Source organism: Leopardus geoffroyi, chromosome E2 (assembly GCF_018350155.1).
Source record: "Leopardus geoffroyi isolate Oge1 chromosome E2, O.geoffroyi_Oge1_pat1.0, whole genome shotgun sequence".
Classification (NCBI taxonomy): domain Eukaryota; kingdom Metazoa; phylum Chordata; class Mammalia; order Carnivora; family Felidae; genus Leopardus; species Leopardus geoffroyi.
In genome coordinates this window covers 57,484,363-57,510,304 of record NC_059335.1, presented here as the reverse complement: position 1 = coordinate 57,510,304, position 25,942 = coordinate 57,484,363, and the positions used below count along the sequence as shown (strand labels likewise).

The 25,942-nt window shown below is 51.5% G+C and overlaps 1 protein-coding gene across 3 annotated transcripts in view; it reads right to left on the bottom strand.

Annotated features, from left to right (window-relative positions):
- ATP2C2 (ATPase secretory pathway Ca2+ transporting 2) overlaps positions 1-24,661 on the bottom strand; it is a 63,102-nt gene extending 38,441 nt beyond the window's left edge. The window contains exons 1-3 of one of the 3 annotated variants that reach the window (XM_045439862.1): positions 24,424-24,661; positions 2,674-2,784; positions 1,274-1,390 (exon numbers count right to left, since the gene is read on the bottom strand). In XM_045439862.1, the coding sequence (XP_045295818.1) occupies positions 1,274-1,390; positions 2,674-2,784; positions 24,424-24,522 (327 nt within the window). In that variant the 5' untranslated portion in view covers positions 24,523-24,661. The remainder of the gene's footprint in view (positions 1-1,273; positions 1,391-2,673; positions 2,785-24,423) is intronic. The other 2 variants (XM_045439863.1, XM_045439864.1) reach the window with 2 other exon arrangements.
- Between the last annotated feature and the right edge of the window lie 1,281 nt (positions 24,662-25,942).

Here is a 25,942-nt window from a genome sequence, read left to right as displayed (position 1 = left end):
TGCAGGGAAGCCCACAGATGGATCCCTGAACGGACAAGGTTACGCTGAATAAGCAGGCTCCCTGCTCTTAGAAACGTAAGAGGTCTCATTTCTGGAAAGGCCTTGGCTGGCATCTGTAGGAGTTTGTTGTTGTTTTTTTTTTTTAATTTTTTAACGTTTATTTATTTTTGAGACAGAGAGAGACAGAGCATGAACAGGGGAGGGGCAGAGAGAGAGGGAGACACAGAATTTGAAACAGGCTCCAGGCTCTGAGCTGTCAGCACAGAACCCGACGCGGGGCTCGAACCCACAGACCGTGAGATCATGACCTGAGCCGAAGTCGGACGCTTAACCGACCGAGCCACCCAGGGGCCCCTGTAGGAGTTTTAGCACAGCCGAGGCAGGAAGGGGCAGTCAGGGCTGGACAGACCGAGGCCCAGCTGCAGAGGGGAGACCGTCAGTCCCCCCGCCTGTGTCTGCCTGCTTCCCTGAACTCTAACTTCCAGGAGCCTCCACTGGTGCCTTCCAACCCTGGGATTCCGGGAAGCTTCTGGGCCGGCTAGAGCCACCTAGGCACCCAGAAGCTGACTTGGGTGCCAAACACGTCCATGAAAGATATTCCCAGTGTGCTGAGGCCTGACCAATGAGCGGCGGGGGGGGGGGGGGGGGGGGGGGGGGGACTGGAGGGGAGTAGAGACAGAGGATGCTGCACAGAGGGCTGTGATTGGTCTGTCAAGCGACCAATCACGAAGCTTTAAGTGCTGAGCCAATAGGAAGGCCGCTGAAGCCTGGGGCAGCCCGCAGCCCGGGTACCACAGAATGGAGGGAGAAGTGTCAGGTTCAGGAGGGGAAACCGAGGCAGTCTGAATGTCTGCAGGTGTCTGGGGTAGTCAGCCTGTTAACCGGGGGGTTCTGAACTGGCACTGGGTAGGCGGTAAGGGCGTTCGTTGACTTCCAGATCAGAATTTGCAGCCACGTGTATTTCAAAGCTTTCTTTCCTCTTCCCTGTGGCTTCTAGGCATCTGACTCGTGTGCCTTCCACTTGGCTTTGGGCCAGCACCGAGGGCAGAGGCGAACGGCAGGTATCGTTCACGGTCATGGCTGCCTGGGGAGTTGGTGAGCGGCTCGTGGCCATCAGGCTAAAAGCAGCCCGAACGAGCAGGGAGCCTTCTCTATAGCACGGCCGCCCTGCAGCCCAGACTGGTCCAAGGACACCTCCAACCAGTATCTAAACACCGAACGGCTATTCCACACGCTCGGGCCGACACTAGCTAACGCAAGGAAAGACCCCTACCTGATCGAGGTATTTCCTCCACACGGGCTCGGTGTTATCGGCGACAAACTCATTCCAGCCATGGACCAGCCTGCGTTGCGACACCGAGAACTCGGACAGCCCGTTCTGTAAGTCCACCTGGAAAGGACACGGTGAAGCACCGGCTCACCGAAGGGCCAGGAAGGACCGGGGAACCCACCCCGCAGAGCTTCCGCTCCGGAAGCCGGCCACTGCCACCGTGGACAAGGAAACCGGGCTGTCCACAGAGGAGAAGGAACTTGTTGAAAGGCCCTGAGCAAACAGGGACAGAGAGAGAGAAGGGGAAAGCCCACGGTCCAGTTCTGTCTCAATCGGACCGCCCTCCTGCCCTGCAATTACAGCAGAAAAGACAACCTCGGGCCACAATTTCAATGAAGGGAACTGTAGCCAGGAATTCCAGAAACGTGGAAACGCTTCCGTTTACTTCTTTAAAAAAAAAAAAAAAAAAAAAAAAAAATTCGCCTTGGAAACGTCAAACGCTGCGCCTGCCGTGGAGAGCGGTATGGAGGGTCGCCCCCCCCCCCCAGTTAAAAATGGGATCCCCACTTGCTGTGGCCCACATCCCTACATGAGGCGTCTAGAGGGGTCAGACTCCCAGAGGTGCAAAGGAGGAGGCGGGTGCCAGGGGCCGGGTGGCGGGGAGCGTGGAGAGAATGTTTCGCGGGGACGGGGCCTCGGTTTTGCAAGACGGAAAGTTCTGGAGGCTGGTTGCACCCCAGCGTGAATGCGCTCAACGGTCCCAAACGGTACATTCAACGATGGCACGTTTTACGTTGAGCGTGTTACCGTAATTAAGAATTAAAAAGAAAAAAAACGGAGAAAAGGCCCGTCCTTAGAAACAAGGGCTCAAATTACTATTATCTGTAATAATTATGACCTGGCATTGTGCCAGATACAACTCCAAGCTCTTTGCACAGCATTAAAGCAATAATTATGTGAGGGAACGTGGTCGTTCCCCAAAGGTACGTCACCCCAGCGTATAAAAGAGAACGTGTGTGGACAGGCGGGGGATACGGGGTTGAGCTCTGTCAGACCGCCCGGACTCAAGTCTTGCCCTGCTCTTCCGGGACCGCGAGGGTGACCGCGTTCTCTGGGTCTCCGAGTAAGAGAAGAACAGAGAGGTTTGGGGGGGATGCCTGCCCTCGGGTAAGGGCCCCACGAGGGCCAGCTCCACTGACGAGATGACAATGACAATGGACGATGACAATGGTCCCTGACAATGGTCCCGTGGGATGTCAGAACGGCTCAACAGGAGTCGCATTTTCTAGCAGTGGTGAGAAAAACGCAGAACAACACAGAATTCTAAATCGGGGCTGTGGGGGGCTTTCTTCTGAAGCTGAGAGCCTCCCCATCCCAGCATCAAACGCAAATTCAATTCTTACATAAAACGCTCTGGCCAAGTCCTCTCGGTGGCATTTGCTCGCCTCCTTGGGTGACAGAGCCACCACTGTTTTCTCTTTCTCGATGGCCTTCAGCTCACATTGTCCACCAATCTGCGAAAAAAAGCAGGATTGCTGTGAAGCAAGCGGCAATTTTGTACTGATGCGTTATTTTCGAAGCATAACATGCACGGAGAAACTGCGCAATATCTTTTTTTTTTTTTTTTTTGTAGTTCAAAGAAAAACATTTTTAATTTTAATTTTTTAAAAAATTAAAAAAAATTTTTAAAAATTTTTGAGACACACAGTGTGAGTGGGGGAGGGGCAGAGAGAGAGGGAGGCACAGAATCCGAAGCGGGCTCCAGGCTCCGAGCCGTCAGCACAGAGCCCGACGCGGGGCTCGAACTCACAAACCGCGAGATCGTGACCTGAGCCGAAGTCAGACGCTCAACGGACTGCGCCCCGCGGGCGCCCCTACCCGTTCTACCCTTGATGGACCTTTGGGTTATTTCCAGCAGTCGGTTGTTACGGATGCATCTGTTTTTAAGCAAACTTATCTTACGGAATCGGAACTCGCAAAGCAGAGAGAGAAGGGTGACAACGTACACGTTCCGAATCCCGAAGCTGGAACTTCTGGGATTCGCGGTCACATATGTGCTACGTTGTAGCGAAAGCCCCTGATGCTGAGAGGTGATATCACGGCCTGTTCCTGCGTGTCGTTTGCAATTACCCAAGCAAAGCGGGGTGGCCCAGCCGAGCTCTGGGTATCAGGCAGGCCTGGATAGAAGTCAGAGGAAGTATCTGGAGGGCACGGGAAGACAGCACAGGAGAGCTCAATCAGGAAAAGGCTAGGTATTTCTGCAAAGCGATTCCTAGTATGCTGTCCCCCGGGACATGATAATCATCTTTTTCTTTTCCAGGAAGCAGGTTGTTGGGCGCCGGGAAGGAGGAAGGAGGCATCAGCCAACCTCTTGCTTCAGCTGAAAGAGAGAGGATTCTGCTTTTCCCTCTTGCCAGCCCCCATCCCCGACGTGACCCCCAAGTGCCTCGCTGCCTAGAAATGTTCTGCCAAGCCTAAACCCAGCAGAAGAAGAGAAATAAGAAAGATCAGAGCAGAAATAAACAATATAGAATCTAAAAAAAACTGTAGAGCAGATCAACGAAACCAAGAGTTGGTTTTTTGAAAAAATAAACAAAATTGACAAACCTCTAGCCAGGCCTTCTCAAAAAGAAAAGGGAGATGACCCAAATAGATAAAAACATGAATGAAAATGGAATGATTACAACCAATCCCTCAGAGACACAAACGATTATCAGGGAATACTATGAAAAATTATATGCCAACAAATCGGACAACCTGGAAGAAATGGACAAATTCCTGAACACCCACACTCTTCCAAAACTCAATCAGGAGGAAATAGAAAGCTTGAACAGACCCATAACCAGCGAAGAAATTGAATCGGTTATCAAAAATCTCCCAACAAATAAGAGTCCAGGACCAGATGGCTTCCCAGGGGAGTTCTACCAGATGTTTAAAGCAGAGATAATACCTATCCTTCTCAAGCTATTCCAAGAAATAGAAAGGGAAGAAAAACTTCCAGACTCATTCTATGAAGCCAGTATTACTTTGATTCCTAAACCAGACAGAGACCCAGTAAGAAAAGAGAACTACCGGCCAATATCCCTGATGAATATGGATGCAAAAATTCTCAATAAGATACTAGCAAATCGAATTCACCGGCATATAAAAAGAATTATTCACTATGATCAAGTGGGATTCATTCCTGGGAGGCAGGTCTGGTTCAACATTCGCAAATCAATCAACGTGATACATCACATTAACAAGAAAAAAGAGAAGAACCATATGATCCTGTCAATCGATGCAGAAAAGGCCTTTGACAAAATCCAGCACCGTTTCTTAATAAAAACCCTTGAGAAAGTCGGGATAGAAGGAACATACTTAAAGATCATTAAAGCCATTTATGAAAAGCCCACAGCTAACATCATCCTCAACGGGGAAAAACTGAGAGCTTTTTCCCTGAGATCAGGAACACGACAGGGATGCCCACTCTCACCGCTGTTGTTTCACATAGTGTTGGAAGTTCTAATATCAGCAATCAGACAACAAAAGGAAATCAAAAGCATCAAAATTGGCAAAGATGAAGTCAAGCTTTCGCTTTTTGCAGATGACATGATATTATACATGGAAAATCCGACAGACTCCACCAAAAGTCTGCTAGAACCGATACATGAATTCAGCAAAGTTGCAGGATACAAAATCAATGTACAGAAATCAGTTGCATTCTTATACACTAACAATGAAGCAACAGAAAGACAAATAAAGAAACTGATCCCATTCACAATTGCACCAAGAAGCATAAAATACCTAGGAATAAATCTAACCAAAGATGTAAAGGATCTGTATGCTGAAAACTATAGAAAGCTTATGAAGGTACTTGAAGAAGATATAAAGAAATGGAAAGACATTCCCTGCTCATGGATTGGAAGAATAAATATTGTCAAAATGTCAACACTACCCAAAGCTATCTACACATTCAATGCAATCCCAATCAAAATTGCACCAGCATTCTTCTCGAAACTAGAACAAGCAATCCTAAAATTCATATGGCACCACAAAAGGCCCCGAATAGCCAAAGGAATTTTGAAGAAGAAGACCAAAGCAGGAGGCATCACAATCCCAGACTTTAGCCTCTACTACAAAGCTGTCATCATCAAGACAGCATGGTATTGGCACAAAAACAGACACATAGACCAATGGAATAGAATAGAAACCCCAGAACTAGACCCACAAACGTATGGCCAACTCATCTTTGACAAAGCAGGAAAGAATATCCAATGGAAAAAAGACAGCCTCTTTAACAAATGGTGCTGGGAGAACTGGACAGCAACATGCAGAAGATTGAAACTAGACCACTTTCTCACACCATTCACAAAAATAAACTCAAAATGGATAAAGGACCTGAATGTGAGACAGGAAACCATCAAAACTCTAGAGGAGAAAGCAGGAAAAGACCTCTCTGACCTCAGCCGTGGCAATCTCTTACTCGACACATCCCCAAAGGCAAGGGAATTAAAAGCAAAAATGAACTACTGGGACCTTATGAAGATAAAAAGCTTCTGCACAGCAAAGGAAACACCAACAAAACTAAAAGGCAACCCACGGAATGGGAGAAGATATTTGCAAATGACATATTGGACAAAGGGCTAGTATCCAAAATCTATGAAGAGCTCACCAAACTCCACACCCGAAAAACAAATAACCCAGTGAAGAAATGGGCAGAAAACATGAAAAGACACTTCTCTAAAGAAGACATCCGGATGGCCAACAGGCACATGAAAAGATGTTCAACGTCGCTCCTCATCAGGGAAATACAAATCAAAACCACACTCAGATATCACCTCACGCCAGTCAGAGTGGCCAAAATGAACAAATCAGGAGACTATAGATGCTGGAGAGGATGTGGAGAAACGGGAACCCTCTTGCACTGTTGGTGGGAATGCAAACTGGTGCAGCCACTCTGGAAAACAGTGTGGAAGCTCCTCAAAAAATTAAAAATAGACCTACCCTATGACCCAGCAGTAGCACTGCTAGGAATTTACCCAAGAGATACAGGAGTGCTGATGCACAGGGGCACTTGTACCCCAATGTTTAGAGCAGCACTCTCAACAATAGCCAAATTATGGAAAGAGCCTAAATGTCCATCAACTGATGAATGGATAAAGAAATTGTGGTTTATATACACAATGGAATACTACGTGGCAATGAGAAAAAATGAAATATGGCCTTTTGTAGCAACGTGGATGGAACTGGAGAGTGTGATGCTAAGTGAAATAAGCCATACAGAGAAAGACAGATACCGTATGTTTTCACTCTTATGTGGCTCCTGAGAAACTTAACAGAAACCCATGGGGGAGGGGGAGGAAAAAAGAAAAAAAAAAAAAAAAAAGAGGTTAGAGTGGGAGAGAGCCAAAGCATAAGAGACTCTTAAAAACTGAGAACAAACTGAGGGTTGATGGGGGGTGGGAGGGAGGGGAGGGTGGGTGATGGGTATTGAGGAGGGCACCTTTTGGGACGAGCACTGGGTGTTGTATGGAAACCAATTTGACAATCAATTTCATATATTGAAAAAAAAAAAAAAAAGAAAGAAATGTTCTGCCAAGGGGCGCCCGGGGGGCTCAGTCCGTGAAGCATCTGACTTCGGCTCAGGACATGATCTCACGGTTCATGGGTTCGAGCCCCGCGTCGGGCTCTGTGCTGACGCTCAGAGCCTGGAGCCTGCTTCGGATTCTGTGTCTCCCTCTCTCTCTCTGCCCCGCCCCCCGCCCCCCGCCCCCCGCCAAAATAAATAAACATTTTTAAAAAGAAAGAAAGAAAGAAACGCTCTGCCAACCACGTCCACTTCCGGGGATTGTTCTCGCTTGTGCCGTGACCAAAAAGCACAGCAGTGATCACATGCCACGGGCGCCGCTGCTTGTCGGGAGCTTTCCGGAGACCCGCCCCGCACGCACGCATCAGGCTTGAAACATCGGGTTCCAGTGGCTCTCGGGATAAAACACCACACTGTACTTTTATTTTTTTATTAAAACAAAATTTTGTTAATGTTTATTTCTTTTCGAGAGAGAGACAGAGCATGAATGGGGGAGGGTCAGAGAGAGAGGGAGACACAGAATCCGAAACAGGCTCCAGGCTCCGAGCCGTCAGCCCAGAGCCCGCCGCGGGGCTCGAACTCACAGACCTCGAGATCGTGACCTGAGCGAACTTGGACGCTCAACCGACTGAGCCCCCCAGGCGCCCCCACCATGATGTATTTTAAAGCAGGCGTTGTCACCCAGGGGCAGCTCTGGAGACGTGTTTGGTTGTCATCACTGGGGGGACAGGGGAGCGACTGGCACCGGCTGGGTGGGGTCCCACACACACAGGACACGCAAGGAGTGATGGGGCACAAAACCTCAGCAGCACAGAGGGAGTGACCCCTGCGTGAGACACAGAAGCATCACTCTGTCCTGACGTCCCCCCGGACCGGATGAGGACACCAATCGAGACGCACGTGCCCTCGACGCCACCGGACGGACGACTGGACGCCTGCTCTCGGCCACAAGCCTCCGTTTGCCCTCATCACGGTGTCGCCCAGGACCCGGCCCGGGCCCGCCTGCCAGCGTGTCGCCGCGGGCAAGTGGCCGCTTCCCTGATCACAACGTCTGCGTCTGCAAAATGGGGGGATGATACGGGCCTCGCGGGGCTTTCGTCGAGTGGGGCAAGGGGCGGCGTGTCAAGGGCTCAGTACAGCCCAGACCCGCCTCCCTCCTGGGCTCCCCATCGGAGACGCCCGCACTCTCTTCTCTCATCCGCCACGGTCAAGCTTGGGAAGGGGTGGTTAACACTCACCGCCCCCACCTTCTCGCCTCCCACTCTCAACCCACTTCCGCCGCCCTTCCCAAGCTCCTCCCATGTCCCGAGGGACCGGAAACACCACCGGCGAGGGCTCAGCCTGTCTCACTGCAAGGTTGTCCGTTTCAGAAAGCGGAGCCCTTGGATCCGGGGGCTGAGCCCGTGGGCCCCGTGCCCCGCTCGCGTGTGGGTGGCTTCTGCCCCGGGACGCTCGCATGTGGCCCGCCCGCTCCCTCCGGAACACACGCTCGCACACATCCATCGGGTGAGGATCCCAGCGTGAGCCCCTCGTCTCGACAGTGGCACATCCTGATGGAGGTCAGGTGCCCTCTGGGGCACCCCTGGTCCCCGCTTCCTGTCGAGCCTGATGTGGGGGGCCACCTCTCCCTTCTCCTTTATTCTCTTTTTAAAATTAAGATGAAACTCACATTACATAAAACTATTTTTTTTTCATGTTTATTTAATTTTAAGAGAGAGGGAGAGAGGGAGAGAGAGAGGGAGCAGGGGAGGGTCAGAGAGAGGGGGAGACACAGGATCCGAAGCAGCCTCCAGGCTCCGAGCTGTCAGCACCAGAGCCCGACACGGGGTTCGAACTCACAAACCGCGAGATCGTGACCTGAGCTGAAGTCGGACGCTTAACCGACGGAGCCCCCCAGGCGCCCCTCAAACTAACCCTCTAACAATTCTGTGGCATTTAGTGCATCTCCCGTGTTATGCGGCCACCAGCTCCTTCTAGCTCCAAGACCTTTTCATTCCCCCGAGACCTGTGGCCACTGTCAGTGAGTCCCCTCCACTCCCCGGGCTGCCACCACTCTGCTCTCTGTCTCTACAGATTTACCTGTCACGCATATTTCACCTAAACAGGATCATGCAATAGGTGACCTCCCTTTGTGACCTCCAAAGTATTGTTTGCCCACAGTACACAGAGCCGCCTGCCAGGCATGGGGCCTCCCAAACCCCTAAGGAAAGGGTCTGGAAGGTTCGGACTTGGAGTGTTTTCACTAAGCAGAGATGGCTCGGAGCGGATATTTAACCTAGCGGGGGCTTCCAAAGCAGCCACCAGGGGCAAATAGGACACTCGCTGACAGCTGAGTCGGCTGACAACGTGAGCTCACTGTGGAGATAGTGCGTGCGTGGCACCTGGAGGGCGGGCCAGCCTCCCTGAGCCAGAAGCCAGGCTTTCTCTGCCTTCCCGTCCAGCCCGGGGGACTCGGTTTGTCGCAAACCCTCAGGGAGTTAGACCCGAGTGATTGCTTCCCTGTTTCTTTAAACATTCCTTAGACCTTTATTTCTCCAACATGTTGATGCAAAACCTCCCCCATGCCTTGGTTTCCCCCTCTGGAAAGTGACGGTTCTAAGAGCAGAGGCTTGTAAGTTTCCCCCGGGGGGGGGGGTGTGTGGTAACAGGAAACCAGACACGGGGCCCCAAGGGCAGTGCCTGGGACCCAGAAAGCGGAAGGGAACATATACATCGAGAGCTCGCCGACTGCTGCATGAAGACACACGCCCGCGAAAAAATTACTCTCTATCTGCAATGCGAATGCAACGCGGTGTCTGCAAATCTGGGAACAGCGTGAAGGAACAGGCCGAGAGACACCCGTGGCCCAGGTGGCAGTATCACGATGGGGACACCTCACTCTAGAGAGGAGACGGGCAGGGGTGCGATTCTGAGGAGGGGTGGGGCTCGGGAGTCGTGAGTAAAAGCATCCTCGAGGCAGATGGCAGGAGCGAGTTCCCAGGGAGCGGAGAGGGACCGGCTGGGCTCAAGAAGGACAGTTGGCAAGGTGCCCAGCAGAGCACGTGGTGCGTTTGGGGGACTCGAAGGGACACAGCGTGACTCGGAAGGGTTCCAGAAGGAGGGCCGGGGCCGCAGAGGAAGTCAGGGGCCCAGGGAACCACACAGCCCTGACTCCTCTAGACTCTCATTGTAGGGGCACCCGGGGGGCTCAGTCGGTCAAGCGTCCGACTCGATTTCGGCTCCGGGCGTGATCTCACTGTTCACGGGTTCGAGCCTCACACCGGGCTCTGCGCTGACAGGGTGGAGCCTGCTTGGGATTCTCTCTGTGCCCTTTCCCCACCCATGCTGTCTGTCTCTCTCTAAATAAATTAAAAAAGAGAAAAATGAGTCTCATAGTGTGGGTGGATGCAGTTATCGGGATCAAGGCACTTGGAGAGGAACAACGTAAGGGTCACGGTAACCCAAGAACAATCAGGCAGGCAGGGTCATTACCGAGGGGACATTGGAGATGAGGGGCAAAGGACCCCAACTCAATGCGAAAGCTTCCTTCCTTCCAAGACTTCCGCGACAGTCTCTCCTAAGGCGTCTGCGAACTACCTGGTTATGCCTCAGCCTGGTGGTTCTCACCGAGGCGTCCTCAGCCCAGCGTCACCTGGGACGCACTAGAAAGGCAGGTTCTCAGGGCCCATCCCACATCTCACGGATCAGAAGCTCTGGGCAGGAACCCTGCAATCCATGCTTTAGCAGTCCCCCCAGGGGACAGTGAGGCACTCCACAGTTGGAGAACCACCGGAGTCCTGTAAAAATACATTGTCTGCAGGCAATGCTGCAGACCTCCCCTTGGTGATGGCAGAGCAAATGCCCTGTGCCACGGCCAGTGCAGCCGGCCTGCGTCCCGTGCTGCCTCCGCTCGTCAAACGAGCCCTTGTCGGTCCCTCATCCAGTCCCCAACTTCTCGCGCTGTGCAGGAAACCAGGCCTGGTACCACCGGGAAAGCAGACACAGTCCTCGCCCTCAACTGACGAATGACACCAGCCGCTTTGTTTAAAAGAACAAGGAGGACAATTAGGACAAAGAGAAACTGCGAAAGCACCAGAAGAAATCATGGCCTACATTTGTTCTTTTTTAATCTCAGCAGGAAAAGGACTTTCTGAGCACAAGACAAAGCCAGATGCCACGAACGAAAAAGCTTGATAAATTCACCGCGTAACAACGGGGTTGTCTTTTGCAGAAAGCGCGGCACGCGAAGTCTAAAGACAAGCACCGCACCGGGGAGACACCTGCAGCTCGTGACACTGACAATGAATGGCCCCCCGGAGCGAACGAGGAGCGCGTACTCACGAAGAAGGAAAGAGACCATCGGCCCATGGTTTGCAAAAACGGACGGAAGAGAGAAACTAAGAGTTCACGGAAAGAAGGCGATAAGTAACTGACATGTAAAAGGATAATCAAACTCACTGAAAACCAGAGCGCGTTTGAAAATGGCCACAGCCGGTCTTCACCTGTCTGCGAGGTCAGGTTCAAGAAGTCTGCGGCTCGCGGGGCCGGGGGAGCGAGTTTTCATCCTCGGGAAGGCAGGCAAGCCCTCGCAGAAGGCCACGTGGCAACATCAAGCCTAAAGCTAACCAATTCTAGCAGTTTCTTTTGCAGACCTATTTACTGCAGGATAGCATCTCTTCCAAGTCACCCACTGCACTAGTGTTTACAAAAGCGAACTCTTGGAAACAACCCCCATGTCCATTAACAAAGGACCAGTCAAGGGGAGGCTGCATGGCTCAGTTGGCTGAGCGCCCAACTTCAGCCTCAGGTCATGATCTCATGGTTTGCAGGTTCGAGCCCCGCGTCGGGCTCTGTGCTGACAGCTCGGAGCCCGGAGCCTGCTTCGGATTCTGTGTCTCCCTCTCTCTCTGCCCCTCCCCCGCTCACGCTTTGTCTCTCTCTCTCTCTCAAAAACAAATAAAAACATTTAAAATATTTTTTAAAAAATCAGACTGTGAAAGCTTTTTATTTACCTGTATGGACAACATTAAACATATATTGAAGTATGTCCTGTACGCAGTCAGGTGCACAGTTAGGGAGTGTGCACCTGTGCATTCTTGCAGACAGGGTCCCCCCGGGGACCCCGTGCCAACGCCGCAGAGAATCTCTTTAGCAGCCAGAAGGCTGCCCCGTGCCCGCTCTCGGTTCGTAGCTCCTTAAAAGATGAGCAACGTTTCGATCTCCCCCAGCGTGGATTTGTTGTATTTTGGAGCCCCACGTAAACGAACACAAACCATACAGCTGTCCTCCTGTGTCTGGCCCCTCTCACCCAATGTTACCGCGGTAAGACTCGCCCGTGTGTCTCCCCACACGTACGACGTGGATTAAAACCAAAAACAAAACTGTCACTCATCGTCTTTAGACGACCGGTCCTATTTCAAGTATTCGGTGGCCCAGACGGGCCGCAATTCACTTAACCATTTGCACGTGGCTGGGCATGTCGGGTGCGTCTGGTCTGGCCTTCACGCACAACGCCTTCCGCGAGCCATGCCATCGTGTGTAGGTCTTTGAGCGGGCGTGAGCCCTCGTCTCTCCGGGGAACACACCCAGAAGGGAAATGCGGGCTCGGAGGTACACCTGCCTTGAGTTATAGGGGCCCCTGCCAGGCAGTTTGCCCAAGGGGTGGTGCCACTAAGAAGAGAAGGCAAAAAGGTGCACGAGACTGGGAGTAAGCAGCTAGCCTGGGTAGGACAGGAAGGGAATAGAAACAGGCTGGTCGTCTTTGGGGCGGGGCGGCTGGAGGAGGGAAGCAGCAAGGGCCTCCCAGAGAGCCTCCCTCTTGTCGCCTCCTGAATCATGAGTCACCTGCATAGGTTGCTGATTCAAAGGGGGAAAAGCCTGCAGACCAAGCCTGAGAGGGGCAGAGCCCGTGCAGGAGGGAAGGGGGCTTCGTGGCGAAAGGAAAGGAAGCTGGGGAACCCAAGACCTAGCAGACGCGCTGGAGGGTGGGGAGGGCAACCCCCTGGGGTGCACAGAGCAAAGGGAGGCTGGTAACCCCACGGGGCCTGCCCAGTACTCTTGGATGTTAGGGGGAAACAACCCTAAATCAGCCAACTGGGCGGAGGGACCGCTGCCTGGCCCCCAACTCGACTCACCGAGATTCACTGATCGGGGGGCCCCACTTCCCCCGCAACCTGCTGTGCAACCCTCAGCCAGGCCCTTGACTTCTCTGAGCTTGTCTCCTCGGTGAGACGGGAATGATCCCCACGCACTGGATGGGACTGCTGACGCGGGGCTTCTCCAGTTCCAGCCTTCGGTCGCCATGGGTTTCAAATGTGTGTTCCAGGCCCTGAAAGGACACCTAGGCAGGGTTTGCGGTGCGTGTGAGACGGTGGTGTCACCCCAGACAACAAAGCACGACCGACGGGACAAAATGAGATGCCGCTTTTGCCAGGATGGCCAGTGCAGTCAGGGACCAAATGAGGAGACCCCAAGCCGGGTGGTGGCCGACACAACCGGCGGGGGGAGGCAGGGGCGGCGGGAAGGTGAGGAGACTGGGTGCAGGCAGGGCGATTGCGCAGTAAGTCGACACGACCACTCTCACTGGTGTCAGGAGTTAGGAACATAGAGAGGCACCAACCCTGGGGTATTCACGGGATTGGATGGGATCTATGGACTTATTTACTTATTTATTTGTTTATGGTCAGGGTATAGAGGGATATATAGAGAGAGATTAGGGTATATAGGGTTAGGGTATAAAGGGTTAGGGTATATAGGGATTGGGGTTAGGGTATGGAGATATATGTATATATATATGTGTGTGTGTGTGTGTGTGTGTGTGTGATCAAGGTATATAGGTATATAGAGAGAGAGATTAGGGTATATAGGGTATATTATATAGGGTTAGGGTGTATAGGTTAGGGTATATAGGGATATATAGAGAGAGATTAGGTTATATAGGGATATATATATATAGGGTTAGGGTATGGAGATATATGTATATATGTTGTTAGGGTATATATATATGTGGGTATATATATATATATATATATATATATATAGGGTGTGTATATATATATATATATATATATATATATAAAGGGTTAGGGTATAAAGGATTAGGATTAGGGTATATAGGGATATATATATAGGATTAGGGTATAAAGGGTTAGGGTATATACAGATATATATATATATATATATATATATATATATATATATATATAGGGTTAGGGTATGGAGATATATATATCTATGTGGTCAGGGAATATGTGGATAGATAGAGAGAGATTAGGGTATATAGGGATATATATAGGGATATATATATATGGCTAAGGTATATATGGGATATATATATAGGATTAGGGTATAAAGAGTTAGGGTATATAGGGATATATATAGGGTTAGGGTATGGAAATATATATATCTATGTGGTCAGTGTATATAGGGATATAGAGAGAGATTAGGGTATATAGGGTTAGGTATAAAGGGTTAGGGTATATAGGGATATATATATATGTATATATATGTGTGTATATATATATATATTATATATATATAGGTTTAGGGAATGGGAATATATATATCTATGTGGTCAGTGTATACAGGGATAAATAGTGAGAGATTAGGGTATATAGGGATATATATATATAGGGTTAGGGTATAAAGGATTAGGGTATATAGGGATAGAGAGAGAGATTAGGGTATATAGGGTTAGGGTATAAAGGGTTAGGGTATATAGGGATTGGGGTTAGGGTATGGAGATATATATATATATACATATGTATATATATATACATATATATATATTTATGTGGTCAGAGTATACAGGGATATATAGAGAGAGATTAGGGTATATACGGATATATATATATAGGGTTAGGGTACGGAGATATATATATCCATGTGGTTAGGGTATATAGGAATATATCTACATCTCTCTCTCTCTCTCTGTATATATATATATATATATATATAGTACACACAGACAGAGCTATACAAGTAAATGTTGATCTCACAGTGTACATACACACACACACACACACACACACCCCTCCGAGAGGGCTCGGCAGCCATAACACCCCAGTGGCATGAGCCACCTGCCCTCAGATCCTGATTTGTAAATTCCATTCTTCCACTAAAAAGAGTGAAGAAATGCCTGCTTCCAGGGCTGGCGCTGGGAAAGTGCCTAATGAGCCTGGAATTTCTTGTGACGCCAGAAAACGAGGACGGGCTCCAAAAGCGATGGAAAAAACAGCCAGAGGACACGGCAGTCACCCTGCAGATGCTCCTACTGGCCAGACCAGGGACATCAAACTAAAAACGATGGTAACAAATGTTGGCACACCTTATAAAATAGGAATTCGTGATAATATGAATGAATGAATGAATGAATGGGCACGCCGAGGGGGGCAGCGCTCCCTCCGGCCTGAACACCAAGGGATCAATGAGCGAGGGACAGAACTAGCAGATCAGCTCCTCTTGGAGGCGTCATCGATCGGGGCAGGGACCTCCCACAGATGCTAACACCAGAGTGGAAAGGTATGAGAAGCAGCCTCGACACGACCCTCCATGAAACACTTACTAATCACGGCGAGGAGAGCAGTAACTTTATGGAAGAGAAACGTGGGCTGGAGGAGGTCAGGAGAACTCAAGCATCCCCTACACCTGACGCGGATCCGAATTCCTGGGACGGCCGCGTGACCCCGGGGAAGGTGCCTCGCTTCCTAAACCTCAGATTTCTGCAGGGATTTTTGTAAGGATTCAACACACCACGGTGCACCCGTAGACGTTCACTGGGACATTCTTCTAAAAATTAAAAAAAAGGGGGGGGGAACCACCCAAATGCCCATCAGTCGGGGGCGGGTGAAATAGACATATCTACGCAGCCATTGAAGAAGAACGTTCTTGATCTGTATCTACTGCATGGAGAGGCTGGGGGGCGGGTGTTGCAGACGGCGTGCACAGTGTGATTTTATGTCTGTGTTTTTAAAGAGACACTTCTGTAGTTGCATGTAAACAATAATTACTGAGATCAGGGGCTGCCCTAAATGCTTTATACATACTGAATCATTGCCTTCACCCCGTCACAACACCCCATTGTACAGAACACTGAGTTGGCTCCGGGTCATTTTGCCCCCCCGCCCCGGGGGGGGGGGGGCCTGGGCTGCGAGCTTCAGCGCTCTTGACCGCAGCCTCTCAGGGCTGCACAGCAAGGGGCCACGCCTCTGACTGCTGCCAGCTGATTAGATTCTAACAGTACCTCCCTCCACCCCCCGCTGAGGAGGAGCGAAATAGCGCCCAGAGAAGGAGGAAGTTCATAAATGTGCACCTTTTTATTGTGGTTTATGGGGGGAAAGAAATCCTTTAGGAAGGAGAAAGGGGGAGGAAAGAAAAATGTGAAAGGCTCTTGGTTCACAAAAGGTAAGTGAAAAACAGTAACTAATATTAGCCTAATTCAATGCTCCAGGAAGGCATTTCCTCGTGCTCGCATTTCGGTGCTGGAATTTGGGGGAGGGAGGGGCAGAGAGAAGGACAGAGGGGGACAGTGAGAGGACTCCTGACCCTGGAGAACGAAACTAACTGCAGAATCCACCTGGGCAACAGGAACCTCCCAGACCAGAGGAGGGAGGCCAGCTGGGCTTGGGGCAATCCGTAGTAGCTTGGGTGCAAGTCTCAGCTCGCCATAGGGCTGCCCCCTCCTCCGGGAAGTCTCCAGGGTTGCAGCCAGGTTGCAGTAGTCCCTACCATTCGCCACCCCCCCCCCCACCACCTACACACACACACAGGCTGTGTCCCCCTCCTGCCTTACATGTGCTTTCCTTCATGGGGCTTTTCTTAATTTGTAATTATATACTCACTCCTAGAAGTATTTCATAGCTCTCTGTCGACCCCACCAGACCATAAACTCCACTCGGTAGGGTCAGTCTTTTTAAACAGGAGGACAGCTGTCCAAGGAGCTCAAGTGAGCATCGGAACCATGCACGGGCTTGTAAAGACTCAGACCGCTGGGACCAGACCGCATCTGGACAGCAGCTGCCCTACAGGAAGAATCGACTAAAGCGGGGACAGCCAGAAGGATGGTCTATGCGGGGGCTGAAGGGAGGGACACCAAACAGCAAGAACTTGCTAGCACGTCCCACTCATGACTTCATGCCAATGACCCCCACCGGGGCCAGCCCCACAGGCGCGCCCAGGAGGGCGTGTGTTTCAGGCAATGCCCTGCCGTCGTCATCTTGAAATTCTTGGTCGTTTCCCCCACATTGTCCTTTTGTGCTGGGCCCCGCTCACTGTGTACCCGGTCCTTCCTGCCCCTACCACGGAGCACTTCTCCGGGCGCAGGGCCGTGCACTTGACCCAAGTCAGACGGCAAGACAGTGAGAGACTCTTCAGAAAAAGAACTATCGCTTTGGGGCGCCTGGGTGGCTCAGTCAGTTAAGTGTCCAACTGTGGCTCAGGTCATGATCTCGCGGTTCGTGAGTTCGAGCCCAGCATCGGGCTCTGTGTTGACAGCTCGGAGCCTGGAGCCCGCTTCGGATTCTGTGTCTCCCTCTCTCTCTCTGCCCCTCCCCTCCTCATGCTCTGTCTCTCCCTCAAAAATAAATATTTTTAAAAAATTACTATCACTTTTGTAAATTTTTAAAGTCTATTTATTTATTTTGAGAGAGAAAGAGACAGTGTGAGCAGGGAGGGGCAGAGAGAGAGGGAGAGAGAGAGAGAGAGACTCCCAGGCAGGCTCTGCCCTGTCAGTGAGGAGCTGGACAAGGGGCTTGAACTCATGAACTGCAAGATCATGACCTGAGCCAAAATCCAGAGTTGGATGCTCAACCAACCGAGCCACCCAGGCGCCCCCAAAATTACTGTCACCTTTTGAACTGAGCATTGTACAAAGGGTTTTAATAAAAATTATCGCTTTTTGGACCAGGCATGTACAAAGAGTTTTAAACCTTCTCGTTTACTTTCTGATCCTTTTTTAATGACTACATTCCCTGAAGGCGGGCATACTCGCGAGCAAAGAAGTGTGCTGAGTATTTGCATACATTCCCTAATCTCATCGTCTTCACAGAAAGCCAGTGAAACGCACTGACAAGGAACCTTGAAGGCAGAAAGGGAATCCCACACTTTTACCAATTCTTACAACAAACGTCCCCACTTTCAGGCAAGGACATTTGAAAGTGGGGAGATTAAGTAAATATGCTTAAACTCATGTTGCCGTAAGTAACGGACCCCGGGCGGGACCTCTGGGCTTCCGGTCCCAGTTCAAGCCCTAACCAAGATCTCCTGGTGGAGAGTGGTCTCCTGGGCCGATATTCTTTCCCCCTGCCCACAAGGACCCCCAAGCTCAGTATTGACGGACAGACAGACAGAAGGATCCTGGGGCCAGGGGGTGAAATGACCAGATCGAATTAACACAGTGGTTTGGTTTTAAGGGTTTGAAAGATAAAGGATGATTCTGTGGAGCATCTGCCTTTGTTCCAGATGCTTCAAGTCTATCCTGAGCCCTCCTTTCCCATCAAGCACTTGAGTTTCAAGGCGGGCCAAACAAGTGATTAGGTGGGCTCTTTTCCCTCCCTACCAATGGAAGGTCAAGGGGAAAATGGCGGAGCTGGAAGAACCCAGTCCTCCCATTCCCCACCCGGTGACGTAGGGCAGGTGGGTGAGGTTAATAGTACAACTTCAAGAGTGTCTATAACCTCAACAGAAGATTACATATTTTCCCACTGTGGCCCACAGCCCCTCCCCACCAATACCCTTCAAGATTCTACAAGGAACATAGTGTCATGAGCTGAACTGCGTCCCTCCAAAATTCATATGTTGGAGTTCTAGCCCCTAGTACCTCAGAAGGCGACTGTATTTGGAGGGAGGCCCTTCAAAGAAGTGATTAAATTAAAGTGAAATCGTTCGGATGGGCCTTAATCCAATATGACTGGTATCCTATCAAGAAGAGGACATTTGGACCGATACACCCAGAGAGAAGACAGTCACCGGCGAGCCTTCTAGTCCCTTCCCCTGGGGAGCTCTGGAGATTTGGGATCTGCTACCCCTAATAACAAGTCTCATGACATTGGGATTTGGGGCAGAGTTTCTAGGATGGTATCTGCAGACATATTCCCAAGAGCCCACGGTTTTCTAAGAACTTTCGAACTTTGACGACGTGTTCCAATGATTGCCCTACTTGAAAGAGACCAATGGGGGCCAATCGATGACAAAGCACTGTTATGCCACACTAGGGCCCACGTGTGCATCGGTGACAACAGTCACATGACACCCCGCAGGGATGAAAGTTTCTCAGTGGCTCAGAGAGGAAAACTGGCAGGAGAACAGAATCGTGACCCAGCAGACGGTATTGACAAGTCAACTCAGAAGTACCGAACCACGGAGTGGTGTCATCATATTGTAAGCAGAGCCTGACCTGAATCCAGTCTGGGGGGCATAGCTACCTGCCAGGGTTGAGAAGCACCAAGTATGATAGCCAACACAGAGCGACGGATATTCTCGCCCCCCACTGGCCGAGACTCACCTTACCTTCAAGTGCATGGGCCAATTGTACGGTTACCACGGGACAGCCTTGAAAACAGACATTCATAGGCTGCTTGCTGTCCCTTGTGCTTAAGGAAGAGGCTGGCTATCCCAAACTAGCAACAGACTCTCGACAGATTTAAATGCCATTTTGCACACATACGTGTAATCGGACATTCTCAGCCTGGGCATTATCAAACCCAAAATTGAAAAGGAGCCTAAATCAAGACTAGAATTCAAGACTAATGAAACCAGTAAGAAAAAGAGAGAACTACTGAGCAGACTACGTCCCAGGCGTGGCTCTGGTTTTTATGTGACTGATTTAGTGTAAGAAGCTACTCCTTTCCACCGTTGTGGTGGACAGCCTCTACCTCCTGCCTCTTGAGATTCACGCCCTTATGGAATCCAACCCCCTCCTCCTGTCCCACCTCAAGCATGGGCTACACCTAGACTCATTCTTTATATATTTTTAATTTTACTTATTTAAGTAATCTCCACCAATGTGGGGCTCGAACTCACAACCCCAAGAATCGTATATTCTACTGACTGAGCCAGCCAGGGGCCCCCAGACTCACTTCTAACGAACAGAACACGGCAGAAGTGATAAGATGTCACTTCCAGGGTGCCTAGGTGGCTCAGTCTTTTAAGCGTCTGACTTCAGCTCAGGTCATGATCTCACGGTTCATGAGTTCCAGCCCCGCGTCGGGCTCTGTGCTGACAGCTCAGAGCCTGGAGCCTGCTTTGGATTCTGTGTCTCCCTCTGCCCCTAACCCTGCTCATGCTCTGTCTCTTTCTCTCTCAAAAATAAACAAATGTTAAAAAAAATAAAAAAAGGGGCGCCTGGGTGGCGCAGTCGGTTAAGCGTCCGACTTCAGCCAGGTCACGATCTCGCGGTCCGTGAGTTCGAGCCCCGCGTCGGGCTCTGGGCTGATGGCTCAGAGCCTGGAGCCTGTTTCCGATTCTGTGTCTCCCTCTCTCTCTGCCCCTCCCCCGTTCATGCTCTGTCTCTCCCCATCTCAAAAATAAATTAAAAAAAAAACATTAAAAAAAAAAAAATAAATAAATAAATAAATAAAAAAAAGATGTCACTTCCAAGGTTGGGTTATAAAAAGCCTGTGGCTTCCAGGCTTTTGTGGCTGCTTTTTCAATCTCTCTTGGATCATTCACTCATGGGCAAGCTACCTGGTGAGCCATGAGGCAGCTCTGTGGACAGGCCCATAGAGTAAAAGTCCAAGGCCTATAAACAGCCTCAAGAATGAGTTTGGGAGGGAATCCTTCCCCCGCCACAACATGAGCCTTCAGATGAGACCACATCCCCAGCCAACAACTGCACAGCAATCTCACGAGAGACCAGAGCCAGGGGCACCCGGCTGAGCCACACCCAGATTTCTGACCCACAGGAACCACGAGATAATCGCTTGGCGTTTTAAGCTACTGCATTTTGGAGTAATTTGTTAAACAGCAATAGACAACTGATACAATCATTCAACGTCAGTGGTTGGGTTTAAATAAAACATCGCCAGTCACATCAGACCTCAGTCGCTTCATTTGTACTTTATGATTTCATTACAAACTCCGTTTGATTTGTTGAGTTACATCATATGCACACGGCTACGTTGACTGCAAGTTTTATACTTTTTTTTAATGTTTACTTATTCTTTTTTTTTTTATTTATTTATTTATTTTTTTTTTAATTTTTTTTTTTCAACGTTTATTTATTTTTGGGACAGAGAGAGACAGAGCATGAACAGGGGAGGGGCAGAGAGAGAGGGAGACACAGAATCGGAAACAGGCTCCAGGCTCTGAGCCATCAGCCCAGAGCCCGACGCGGGGCTCGAACTCCCGGACCGCGAGATCGTGACCTGGCTGAAGTCGGACGCTTAACCGACTGCGCCACCCAGGTGCCCCAATGTTTACTTATTCTTAAGAGAGAGAGAGAGCGCACGCGCAAGCATGAGCGGGGGAGGGGCAGAAAGAGGGACGCAGAATCCGGAGCAGGCTGCGGGCTCCGAGCTGTCAGCACAGAGCCTGACGTGGGCTCGAACTGGTGAGCTGAGAGATCACGACCCGAGCCGAAGTCGGATGCCTAACTGACAGAGCCACACAGGCGCCCCTATGCTTATACTTACTTAAGCCACCTTGTGGCACAAACGACTTAAGATGACACCGGAGGGCTGTAAGACACTTCTTCAACAAGTCCTCTCGTTCTATTTTGGGAAACACTAACGTGTATGCGTGTGGGTGCGCGCACGCCTCAGAACTCCCTCCTGCGCGCTGTCTTCCCGCAACCCAAGGGTGATACCGTCACAACGCGAGCCTGACCGCGTGTTTTCTCTGCTGCGCTCCTAATATTTGGCTCATCTGTGAATGAATGAACGACCGTCATGCCCTGACTCAAAACCCTTCCATGGTTCCCTGTCTAGCGATACAGCCCAAACTCTTCACGAGGGCCCAGAGGCTCTTTGTGGTTCACCTCTGCGACCTCACCCTTCTCACACCAACCCCTGCACCTCGCCCCCCTCTGCCCAGAGCCCCTGTGAGCTCTGTCCCTCTCCCGGCACACCACTCTGATCTTGGCCACTCGTAGGAAAGTAAGCATCCCTCTCCCTCCCGGGTGTTACCTACCCACCGTTAAGCAGCCCGGTACCCATCTCTGCCCACCAGGAGGGGGCGCCAGGAGAGCTGGGAGTGTGTGCGTCTTCTCCTCCACCCCTAACCCTTAGCACCTGGCCCCCGCTGTGAGTTTCGACGTCCTCATCTCATTTATTTTTAAGTTTATTTATTTTCAGAGAGAACGAGAAGGGTGCAAGAGGGGCAGAGGGAGAGAGAGAATTCCAAGCAGGCTCCACACTGCCAGCACAGAGCCCGATGCAGGGCTTGAAGCCGCAAAACCGTGAGATCATGACCTGAGCTGAAACCGACAGTCAGACACTTAACCGATCATCTATCTTATGATTATAGTAATAAAGCTGACCTCAGTGCAGAGAGACCCGAAAGAAGGCACAGCAAATGCTCAGTGATAATTAGTATCATCGGTGAGGTGACTGGGCAAAGTGGCTGGGAGGCTCGGCGGCTGTCCAGAACGCTGCCTACAAGTGCTCATAAAAGACAGTTACAATCGCGTGGAAATGGTCGCTGTGAGCACACTCTGCCTCTTTTTCAATTTTTCTTGGCCAAAAAAAAAAAAAAAAAAAAGGTTTCAAAATCGGGGAGGGGGGGAGTAAGTGTGAGAGCAAAGAAGGCTTCAGACTATGAGCTGAGCTGGCAGTCAACAGGCCGCCTCGCCTGCCAGCCTCCACGCTCATCACACCCCCATTTACATTTAGTGTAATCTGGGTTTGCACAGGGCGCCTTGAGAGACCGGACCCTCCGTTTCTCAGCCAGCCTTTGCCCCCGGCTGCCTGGGTCGCCAGCCTCCCGGCCACTCCCCACCTCCAGGTCACCCATCACACGCCATTCAGGGTCCTGCTGAGAACATCCCGGTCCACGACCGGGTGGGTGAGCCCCCCAACATACCTACAGGCAGGTTAAAGACCTGTCGCGCCCTTGGTGGGGGGGGGGGCGCCTTCGGAAAAGATCTGGAGGAAGGAAGTCCGCTTTGATGCAGAGATCAAGTTCCCCCCAGCACCTGTTTGTTACATCATCCTCACACCTGGCCACGTGGCCACCAGCCACACCTGGACAGCCTATAAAACCTAATCACAACCAACTACACATCAGGAGTGTTTGCAAAACACCCAGCTTGATGCAAAAAACCAAAGCATGGAAAGAAAGAAAAAATAGAAAAAGGAATCACAGCGTCGGCAAACCCACCTCCATTCACAGGACTCACTGCGTGGCACGTGGGTAGAGAAACGGACCTCAGCAAAATAACCAAACCCTACATCCATCCAATCCACGCTGAAGCCACACGTCGCTTCAGAAAGACAGAGATTATGTGAGGACTGCTAGTTACCCGGCTCTGCGGTCTCCCACGCTGGTGCCAGAACGCTCGCGGACGTTCCTTTACAACGCGCTACTTTGTAAATGCGCAAACGTTTAAGCAACATACAACCAAAACGTTTGGACTTGTGGTCTGTCATTCTTTGGGAGGAAAAATCAATAGCTTAAGTCCAGCTTTTTCATCCGATCTCTTCCATGAAGAAGTGAATTTAACTGTGAGGCTCCCCTTCCCCAGTCAGAAGGCCACTGCAATGTTGTATTCTCCTGAGCTCGCCCAGGGCACTGTTTCGGGAATTTTATTCTTAAATGACTGATTATGCTGGAAAGGAAGAAACAAACAAACAAACAAAGTGCAACGACCCCAGGATGCTTTTGCAAGAATCCAGCCCTCTCGGCTCTCCTATCATGCAGGACGCAAAGCTTACACTCTTGCAAAGCTCCGGAGAAAGTTCCTGGGTCACCCACCCACGCTGGCTTCACCAAGTGCACGGGCTTTTTTGGATACTTTTGTCATTTCAGCTGCTAGTAACCCCTCCCTTACCCCCCCCCCCCCGCCCCCAGTCTCCCCCCACCCATGCTCCCGGCCTGATAATCCTGTAGATTTATCCTACAGGGTCCCCTAGAGGCTGCAAAGTCAACATAACACATCTGAGTACACTTCAAAAGCGCGCTGGAGAGGCGGGAAGCATTTTCACCATTATTATTATTATTATTATTATTATTATCACTCTTACTGCTAAAACATTTTCGCCAAATGTTTTTGTTTTCTTTACATCGCTTTGATTTTTTTGTTTTCAATTCAAGTAACTTAAAAATCAACCCATCGATCCATATAGCAGCCTGTGTGCAGAGACCCAGGAATTTAAAATCTCTGCAGTCGGAGAAACCTAGCTGGAGTGCCCAGCTAGGTCGTTTGCCGGCCGGGTGCCTCTTAAGGGACCCGCTGAAGCTCCCTCTGCCTCGCTTTCAAATCCACAAAATGGGCTGTTTTGCGGGGGAGGGGGGTGAAATGGCGCGTGCCCGGCTCGGGGTAGCAACGCGACCTGGCGTTGCTCTGAAGACGGCTTCTTTCTAGAGCCCGGGGTGGGGAGGGCGAGTGGCGGGGGCGCGGGGGAGGGTGGGGTGCGGCGGGGCGGACGGCCCGCGCCGGGTCGCCCAGACTCACCAAGATTTCCAACTCGCTCCTCTCCAGCGGCTCGTACAGGTGGCCCGCGCCCCGGAAGGCGAGCTTCTGCAGGAACCGAGAGAAGCGTCTCTCGACCATGGTGAACAAGCGGGGTGCCCCTCGCCCAGCCTCCCGGCCGCCGCCGGCCGCCCCTGCCCGCGTCCCTGGGTCCCTGGCGTGGCCGCGGCCGGCTGCGCGCGCCCAAGCCTCCCGGGCCAGGCCCGGGTTACCTGGTAGCCGCCCACCTGCCCGCCGCAGGTGAGGCCCCGCCCCCGGGGCGGAGCTACGCCGCGGGCCGCCCCGGGCGCACCTGGCCCCGCCCCGCCCCGGGAGCCCGCTGTGGGCTTAACGGCGGCGCCGGAGGGCGTGGGCCGTTTCCCAGTCTTGCCAGATCAGGAGAACCACCTGCAGCCGGGGACGGGGTGGAGGGGGGCGAGCAAACGCCGGTTGCGAGTGCGGATTCCCGGACCTCGCCTTACCCTGCGTCACCGGGTCCGGAGACGGCAGGGCATGTGGGGTGTGGCGGTTCCCAGTCCGTAATTGAAGAAGCCTAAGATCTCACCTCCAGGGAGGGCGCTGGGAGCGCGTCCCGGGATGGGGAGGAGGGCTCGAGGACCCCAGGGCCCCCCTTTGGGTTCTGTGTGGTCGTAGATGATCTTCGAGACCTTTCTTCTCATCTGCAGAATGGGCTCCTGCGCTCGCTAACCCTGGGACCTCGGGCGGGCGTCTTAGATGTCCAGAGCCTTAGTTGACTGATCTGTAAAACGCCCACCGTGAGAGCCCTTCATAGTGACATGGAGGGAGGGCTTGGTGGCGATGCCATCATCATCCCGCGGAAGCTGCTGGCTCCCAGGGCACATGACTGAATGTGCAGGGTAGATGCCCCCCACCCCCACCCCCCCCCCCCCCCCCCCCCCGCCTCCAAGTGGCCCTATTGAAAGTGCAAGGGCTTTGGCTTCACGTGGGACTGGAATCCATAACACGACCCACCACTTAGTAGGGAGGTAGCTTCGGGGAAGGCTGTGCCTCTCCTCTGTGCCTCAGTTTCCTCGTCTATAGAGTAGGCTTCTTAAATGTAAGAACTCTAGAGTGCGACACCTACGTTCTTCCGTTAAATGGTGCTGCCCTTTTTGAGCAAATACATGCCACCTGCCCCGCCTGCTCCCCGAAGGGTGTCTACCTCAGCCCCACTCAACCTGAGGGGCAGCTCTGGGGGCCCTTCTTGTTTCCCCCGCCTCTTTTCTCCCCACCGAAATAGAAGAGACCACCAGCGTCATGCCTGCCTGCCTCCACCAATGTCAACAAAGGCCTAGGAATAATAGAGCAAAACTGCGGCGCGAGTCAGTACAGATTTGAAATCCCAGGATTGTTCCTTCCAAATGCATGGCCTTGGGCAACTTCAGCTCTCTCCACCTCAGTTTGCTCATCCACGAAATGGGGACAGCACTACCTCCCTTTGAGTCAGGGTCCCACCAGGAAACGGCTGGCACATTCAACCTGAGTAATTTGGGGAGAGTTT